The sequence below is a fragment of the Hibiscus syriacus genome, unplaced genomic scaffold (assembly GCF_006381635.1).
Source record: "Hibiscus syriacus cultivar Baekdansim isolate YM2019G1 unplaced genomic scaffold, ASM638163v2 tig00111008_pilon, whole genome shotgun sequence".
Taxonomy (NCBI): Eukaryota; Viridiplantae; Streptophyta; class Magnoliopsida; order Malvales; family Malvaceae; genus Hibiscus; species Hibiscus syriacus.
Window position 1 is genome coordinate 643618 of NW_024062951.1, and position 9565 is coordinate 653182.

General features: G+C 34.6%; 1 protein-coding gene across 1 annotated transcript; it reads left to right on the forward strand.

Moving 5' to 3' along the window:
• The first annotated feature begins 5330 nt into the window (after positions 1-5330).
• LOC120149580 (alpha-galactosidase-like) lies at positions 5331-9189 on the forward strand. The gene is made up of 16 exons (XM_039162314.1): positions 5331-5480; positions 5568-5742; positions 5847-5905; positions 6049-6105; positions 6188-6222; positions 6307-6410; positions 6533-6608; positions 6728-6786; positions 6877-6942; positions 7022-7105; positions 7311-7375; positions 7466-7548; positions 7685-7775; positions 7855-7904; positions 8049-8189; positions 9031-9189. The coding sequence occupies exons 2-16, from the start codon at positions 5573-5575 to the stop codon at positions 9145-9147; spliced, it is 1257 nt and encodes a 418-aa protein (XP_039018245.1). The 5' UTR covers positions 5331-5480; positions 5568-5572; the 3' UTR covers positions 9148-9189.
• Positions 9190-9565: the final 376 nt, after the last annotated feature.

Consider the following 9565-nt stretch of genomic DNA (forward strand, 5'->3'; position numbering starts at 1 on the left):
TAAGTGACGTGAACCCTTTAAAGTTGAATTGATTACCTCTGTCAAGTTGGTCGTCATGTGTCCATATCGATATCCACCATCATATGCGTTCGTCCACATTTCTTTATCGATGAGGTTGATGTAATCGTATCATTTCTCGTTCTTCGCCCGCAAATCTTGAAGCATTGATTCAAACGTTCGAGGAAGTAGTTCGTAACCTGATCAAAAAATGTATAACTTACTAACTTGCTTTCTTTGCAAAATTAAAACGATTGAAAGAAAACAAACTACATCAGTTTCACTTACCCATGCACACAATTAATTGACGCTCATCATTCTTCTTGTACCTTCCATGATAGTTCGCAGCAATATGTCGGAGACAATACCTATGTTGGAAAAAGGGTGGTTGCCACATTGGACCCAAAGACTCCATTGCTGCTTTGATCCCAGCTCCGCGATCTGAAATGACATAGATGTTTTCCCTCGTGATAACATGTGCACGTAAATTTCGGAGGAAAAAAGCTCAAGAATCTGTGTCTTCTCATTCGACAAGAGCAAAAACAACTGGAAGAATGTTGCGATTGTCATCTTGGACATCTGTCAATAATAAAACTTGCTTGTATTTTCCATACAAGAAAGTCCCGTCGATCTGGACCACAAGCTTACAGTATTTGGCAGCATTAACGCATTGTGGGTAACTCCAAAAAACCCGGTAGAATTGGCTTCGATTGCGAAGAACTCGATCATTATGGTATGCATAGGAGGTTTCAAAGTCCACAATTGTCCAAGGATTCAATATCCGCACCAGCCTAAACCAACCTGGAAGTTCGTTGTAAGATGCATCCCATCCGCCATGAAGTTTGACAATGACATTTTATTTTGCCAACCAAGCTTTTTTATAGGAGACAGTGTACCCATAGTACGATTGTATAGCTGAAATCAACACTGCAACAACTATATGAGAGCTTGTTTTTACCATGGGCATGATGGCTTGGCATATCATTTCAGAGTCCAAGTTGGGATGATCTTGGTTGACCCCTCCAGCACAACATGTGTGAGGACCGTTGTATACTATTAGTTCTCATATGTTGTTTTTCCTCTTCATTTTCGATACGCGAACCATCCAATTGCACCCGTTTTTGCGTTGGGCACAATAGCATACATATTTTTCGATTGTCGATCGATTGACTCTGGACTGAACAGAATTACAGATATTGTAATTTTTTATAGCCATCACCGCTTCTTCTTTGCTTGAAAACTCTATGCCTAAATATAACTCACCATTATTTATTGATGAGTAATATCCATAATCACCAAGATGAGGCATATCCGCAAATTCTGGCCCGTACATTGCACCATAATCAGCTTCATACATGTGTGCAAGAGGGTCAGTTTGTGCCACATTTCCTGGAACTTCATCATCATCAGAGTTGAATTGCGGTGATTCTGGGTGAATGAATAGTCCAGTCTCAGCACCATCCGCACCAGGCTCACGAAGCGGTTCTTCTGGTGGAGATGATGGTTCCTACATGCTCTTCACATTTAGGTCGAAGAACCTACTACTTGCACGCCTTCCCCTTGAACTGGAAGGCATATCGACATTGAGATCGAAAAAGCTCGCAGTCGAGTGCCTCCCCCTGGAGCTTGAAGCCATCGTGTCAAATGGAAACTGACAGATGGTTGCATCGATGTCATCTCCATATGGTCAAAGAAATTTGCAGATGAATGCTTTCCCCTTGAACTAGACACGGTGTTGCCATACGGATTGTTCGTGGACCCACCTCGGTACATATCGTAAGGAGTTGCGGATGAATGTCTCCCCATTATGGCATTAACATTATTACACATTACTGTAGTCGGGCTGTCAACTTGATCAACTTGTTCAGCCAGCCCATAGTTGGAGCTTAATGATTGACCCCGAACAACACGCACTTGAACAAAATGTGCATACATCTCAATAGTGGCGTCTGAATAATTACTTTGAGTTTCAACCATCATTTGAACATCATCATTGTTCGAAAGTTCGAACGCTATATAAGTTAATGGCAACAATGATGTTGGAAATCTGTACTGCAACGACGACATTCTTCTACTACTTCCAACATGAATCTTCCTCGAAATCTTCGTTATCAGCTCCTCAAGAGTTACGTTTCTCTTAAATAATATTTTAACACGCTCATTTGATACGAAAACAACACCGGTTTCATCTTCTCGAATTTCACCATCATAATAAACAATAGTTGAAAGTCGCGTCATTCTTTGAGTTTAAAAGTGCGGCAATATTATATCTGCAAAAAAAATAACTGAAACAAACCTGATTAAATAAATTATATATGAACGAAAATATAACACAATAAATTTTTTACACATCAACGTAAATAAATTAAATAATATAATTTTATATTATTACATGTACCGCAAAACTATTTTGACGTATGCTCCTGTTTTTTAATTTTACAAACACAAAAATTAATTAAAAATAATTAGTATAATATTTTTTTCAAATAATCATAATAAACAATAAGTATAATAAAAAAAGTATAACAAAATTTATAACTAAAAATCGCACGAACTTCTAAATCAAATATGAGAAAATTACCAGAATTATTACTCGTTGACGGAATTGTTGTATTAATTTATAAGTTGAGAGGAGAGATGCGAGAAACTTAACCGAGAGTGAATGGTATTTATAACCATATAAGGCGCGGTACTTGCACCGCGCTATATGTAATTATTCAGATAAAAAGTATAGCGCGGACCAGGGTTCGCACTAAATTTAATTCATACCCAGGTATAACGCTGAGCAGGGGAGCGCAGATCAGGGGGCACGCTATACCCAAGTGTAAGCCATGTCAGCATATAGCGCGGTACATGGGGCGCGCTATACCTCACGTGACGCCAAATCAGCATATAACATGGGGCAGGGAGCGCGCTTTACTGCTACGGGTGTTAGATCGAGAAATATAATCTGACCGGTGTTAAATCGATAAATATACCGGTCACCGGTTAAACTATATTAAATACTGGGAAAGTACACAAAATGTCCACCGATTAGAAGATTATGATTTGATAGGTCTAATTATTAAAAGTTATAAAATAATTTTTAAGTATAGAGTGTTATTTTATTAAGTATTTCACCTATTAAAAATTATAAAATAGTCACTCGACTATTCATATATGTTAAACTTATCATTTTCTGTTAAAAATTTAATAACATTCGAACCATACGTTAAATTACTGATTGTGATGTGATAAAATCTAATTCTAAAATCTCAATTGACTATGTTTGATAAGATCGGACATAACTGTTGAAAATGACTAAACAAAATAGGATTGTAGAAAATCTCTACTGCAGAAGGATTGAGCTTCATGTGAAACGATTCGTCCCTTTATGAAGAGAATATTTGCATCTTTTATTTACTATGAGTGAAATAATAGACCTCTTTAGTTCAATGCTTGATAGGATTAGACATGACTACCGAAAATGATCATACAAGATGGTTCTGTAGGGAATCTCTGCTACAAAGGAGAATAGCTTTTTATAAAACGAACCTTCTCTTTATGCAAAGAATCTTTGCATCGCCTATTTATTATAGAGAGCAAATAATATACCTCTACGGAGATCTATTCACGTCATTCTTTCCATGTTTGAAGCATGATTGATACATATTTAGTCATGATCCTCATTATCTTATTTGTTATCCCTGTTTTTAAGATATAGAGAATCTTGGTTTTGGTCCTCACTTATGAACTCTCTCAATTCTTCAATAGCATCTCAAATATCCTTATGTGATCTCTCAAATGATGTATTGTATGAGATTTTATGATATATTGTTAGAAATTGTATTGAGGATTTCATACACCTCCGATTAACTTGTTAGGACTTTTACTTAATTTCAAATTCAAAGTGTATATTTGTAAATGTTCGATTGTATGTGTATGCCTTGAAACATTTGGATCAATGTGAATACTTGCTATTACGATTTTTTTTTAAAACCTCAAGCATTGTGTAGGGAAGGTATACTAGGGTGCTTTTTCAAATATCATGTCAATGTTGATATAAAATGTAACATTTTGAAGGAATCTTTTACCATGAGTCTAATTGAAACAACTTATATCTTAAGTATACAATTGTTTCGCATTAAGGGGAGGTTGCATGAGGGATATGACGTGTTATATGCCTTTAATCCAATGTATCTAATGGAGAAGCAAAGAGCTTTTACATTGTAAAACCATAATTGCGTATACTATTATTAGTATTCCATCAGTTTTATATATTTTGAAGATTCCACAAACATATTGCTCATAAAATTTATAAAGGATATTTTTATTATTTTTGAGAACATGAAAATAATAACATAAAAGATTTTATTATTGGTAAGATTAATTAAATATAAACTATTTTGTTATTAGTCTGGTCAGGGCAAGGCACAACTCTAAAAAGTTCTAGGCTCGTGTTCGACTTGCATAAATTATCTATTTCATTATTTTAAATAATAAATAATGAAATATATAATTTATATTAATATTTGAGTCGGGTTGGCCCGTAAACTCAAAATTTGATGTACGAGTCACCTAGCTCGTTGACAGGTTTATTATATATATGTGGTTTGGTTTAGCATGAAGGATTAGTAAGCTTGGAAGAAGAGCATAGGATGATGGTGATCGTTCCCCCACTTGGGTTTTGATCACGGAAAGGCCATGAATTTCTCTTAAGCTATAACTTGGCCTAACACAATCGTCTCCCACAGTTTTCTTCTTTAGAAAAACAGTTATATTGCACGCACACAATGGACATATATGTATGACAAAGGTTAAAAAAAAGAAAACAAATAAAAGAGTCACAAGCTTGCCTAGGGACACTCACGGACGAATTCATCAATTAATCATCGCTCTCCCTTTGCACCATGATTTCTAATTTCAACTACACATATCCCTTAAATTCTCAAGTGAGGAAAATTACATGCTTAAATATGTTCAAATCAATAGTAATAATCAAGTTAAAATACAACCGACACCGGTGAACGTTCGATAGCCGCTCGCTGTCGATCTCTAAGGGGATTTAGGGAGAAGTTTGAGAAAACTAGACAGGTTTATTTTATACACAAGGCATAACCGAGGTTGCCATCATCCAGTAGACGTGTGATTCACTCATCAACCATGGAACAAATCGAACCTTCAAAACTGCTGATTGTCTGGCTCTATTGGCAACTTTCATTAACTTGAATGAAATAATGGAAGGATCCTAATGTCCACATTCTTATGCTGATGATTTTCATGTCACTAATGAATGTGACCTCCCCTTCTTTTATTATTTTCGTGAAGATAAGACCCTACCTATATAGTTGGCACGTCTTTGAAGCTTCACTTTCCTCCTCGATTACACCAAAAACATGCTTAAAACTGGCACTGCACTATATATATACATCAGAGTCTCAATCTGCAGTTGAAGATTCAGCACTTTGCCTGAGCCTAGAGGATAGCAAACGCAAGATATTAAAGTAAGTTGTTGCTGTCACGGGATTTGTCTTTACTCGTATATTTTAGCATTATTTGTGTTTTTGATCTTCACATGCTTTGCTCACTAGTTGATATGCCTCCCTCATCGTCTCCGGCCAGATATTTTCTGGTTTTCTTGGGGATGTTCGGTTCTATGCTTATGTCGTCTGGGTTGCCGGCCATCTCTGCTACCGAGATTGGTGCTAAAGTAGGCATTAGAAGGACTCTGATGGATAACGGCCTCGGTTTAACTCCTCAAATGGGGTGATTAGTATACATCCTTTTTCATCTTATCTGATCTCATTAGTTTATAAGTCTACTCTTAAAGCATAGTTTACTTTTACATTCTAATGCTGTTGTATGTGTAGGTGGAATAGTTGGAACCATTTCCATTGCGATATTAACGAGACATTGATCAAGGAAACTGGTAATCAGATCTTTCACTTCCACAAATTTACACTTCGAGTACTCGTCTACGATATGTATCCGAACATCGATACGAAGATATGAACTTTCAAGAACCCTTCAGTACACAAAAAAAATTACTCACCGAAATGCTCTATGCTGCAGCTGATGCAGTGGTCTCAACTGGTCTAGCTGCTGTAGGCTACACCTATATAAACCTAGGTGATGAACTATGATTTAACTAATTCTTCCATTGCATTATTGCTTTCTTAATCTGAAATAAATGTTGGGCCAAATTGATCAGATGATTGTTGGGGAGAACTCAACAGAGATTCTCTGGTAAAAATGTTTCAAACTTTGAGGTCTTTTTTGGTTCTCAAAAGCTTGCAGTGGTTAAAAATGTAAGTGTGTTTTCTTCGTCAGGGGAATTTGGTTCCTAAAGGTTCAACATTCCCTTCAGGAATGAAGGCACTTGCAGATTATGTTCACAGCAAAGGGCTTAAGCTTGGAATTTACTCAGATGCAGGGTATTTTTCCATTTTCTATAAGTTGAAATGGTCTAATTACAGTTTTAGTCCGTCTATAATGAATTCCTTTTTAATTCGCTCGAAACTCGAAAGAGATTTTAACGAAGTATTCATATTGTCAGAACTCAAACTTGTAGCCAAACCATGCCAGGGTCCCTAGGACATGAAGAACAAGATGCAAAAACCTTCGCCTCTTGGGTATGCATCGATTACATATTCGATTGACATTGTTACTGTTACGTAAACCCAAAGGAAAATGCTTTGTGTAAATCACCTTCCCTTGTTGTATCTAAGAATGTGAAACAATTTGGTGGTAGGGAGTGGATTACTTGAAATATGACAACTGCGAAAACACTGGAGCAAGCCCAAAGGAAAGGTAAGTTTTGCTTTTACATGATGTAATGAAATGATGAAAACATGCTTCTTTTCTTGTCAACTTGTGTAAGGAATCATGTTTTGAGGGTAGGTACCCAAAGATGAGTAAAGCTTTAATGGAGTCAGGGAGGCCCATATTTTTCTCTTTATGTGAATGGTTAGTGATGAATCAATATCCATCAATGTTTAATGACTAAATTAAAAGTTTTAATAAAGTTATAGTGAAAAAAATGAAGGGGACAAGAAGACCCTGCAACATGGGCACCAAGCATAGCAAATAGTTGGAGAACTACTGGAGACATTGAAGATAACTGGGATAGGTATGCAGCACCTGCCTCATCATCCTCTTTAACATGTTTATCTGTTCTTTTATATTTACAGAACTATCGTCGACGACTCTTTGCTCAAATCAGAATAGATAAGTTGTATGAAGCCATCAAAATTATAATATTCCCATCAACTAAATTAATTAAAAAAATATACTTAATAAATTTTAAATCTCATAACTATTTTATGTCCCAATAGCATGACAGGAATCGCGGATCAAAACGACCAATGGGCTTCGTATGCTCAACCTGGAGCCTGGAATGGTATGAATAAATAAAATATGAATCGAAGAAATTACACACACAACTCTGAAGACAAAACTGATAATAATAAAATCTTTGCTTGTGAACCAGATCCCGACATGCTCGAAGTAGGAAATGGCGGCATGACAACCGAAGAATACCGCTGCCATTTCAGCATATGGGCATTAGCTAAAGTATTTTATTCCTAACTTTCTCATTAATCCATCATATCCTATATTCATATTCGATTCAATTTAAGATTAAATATTATTAAAAATAATTATTAATATTAGACGGTGATACTTTGTTTTTGTATATATCATTTTATAGGCTCCTTTGTTGATCGGGTGCGATGTCACGTCCATAGATAACGTGACGTTTCAATTATTAAGCAATACCGAGGTTATCGATGTCAATCAAGGTAAAAAATCATGTCTAGTTTTGTAATTGCAATAAAGGTTTAATCTTAAAGAGCAAATTGAAGTCTTTGAACGTGGCAGATAAACTTGGGGTTCAGGGTAAAAAAGTGAAGAAAGATGGAGATCTTGAGGTAAATCTCTTTCACATTTCTATAAATTTCGTGTATTGCTTCAAGAAATTTTCCAGACCTATTTCTGGATTAAAATAAAATTTCACAGTAAAGGGGGTCAAAACTATAGTTTGACCTTTTTCAACAACGAATTGGTAATTGTAGGTATGGGCTGGCCCTTTGACCAATAATAGGGTAGCTGTGGTCTTATGGAACAGAGGATCTTCATCGGCGAACATCACTGCTTCCTGGTCCGATGTAGGCTTTAAACCGTCGACGGCTGTCGATGCTCGAGATTTATGGGCGGTGAGATTTTCTAATTTTAACCTTTACAATTTAGTCTGCTTTCAACTTAGTTTCTTTCGTCACATACGTTAATGATTTCTTTTAAGAAGATATATTTCTTTTAAATATAATTTTTTAATAAGATAAAAGAAAATATAAGTTAATATATTCTATGAGGATCGTTATTTTTTTTATAGATTGTATAATAGATCAATTTTTTAGAATTTATGATTATGTCCCTCATCAAATTACAGATATAACTTATAGTATTTATACTTTATTTTCATGACACTTTAATATTTATGACATAGTTAATATGATTGGTCACTTAGTTATTTTATCATATTTTATGATAATATTATACATTAATGTCTATAGTTATAGATTTTAATCTAATAATCTGTCATAAGATTTAATAAATACAATTTAATATAATTTTTAAAATTATTAATGGGTCTAAATTGTTAATATTTTTATTGTTAGATCCAAATTTACCATATACTCTAATAATCATTTTGTAGTGGATTTAAATCATAACATTTTGAACCAAACAATATAGATTAAGAGGGTCATTTTTATAACAACCTATATAGTATTTAATTTATATTTATTAATTAATGAGTTGGATAATTGTGATTATAATAGAAGAAGTGGATGCATACATTGACTCTAAAAGAATTATTTGATTTAGATTCGAACATATGTTATTCAAATCCACATAACATTTTTTATAAAATGGATTCGGATATTTAAATTGATTATCTTTTATTTTTAAAGTTTTATTTTATTTTTTGACTCACTAAATGCATATATTTTATATATTGCTTTCCTTTCTTTTTGTTGTTGTTGGTGAATTGAACAGCATTCTTGGGCGAGGGCGGATGAAGATGAGATTTCTGCGCAAGTGGATTCTCATGCTTGTAAAATGTACACTTTGGAACCCCATAAAAACAGTTCAGCTTTCAACAAAAATTGGTAGTTTGGTGGGGAGAGCGAGTGAAATTACAACAGTGATGTGCTTGTGTATGCTCGTCTTTATATCCTTTTGTTTTAATCAAAAGTTAAAAGAATATTAACAGATATGATTTCAATGAGAATCATAACACATGAATTAGTGAATAAAGTTTTTTTTCATGATTATGTAATTGGTTTTATAAGTTGAAAGTAAAGTTTTTTTTTCTTTTTTAAAATCGTTTGAAGTGATTATAATGTAATATTTGTTCATATTCTTTCTTAAATATGACAAATGACAACGTACATATATCATGTAAACGTAGTTGCTTGAATCTAGGGATGACAATTAGAATCGGATCCGATGAGTTCCAACCCGATCCCACTCGATAGGAGCAAAATTTTTCTTTTAAAATTCGGGTCCGGATCAGATCGAGTCGGATTTA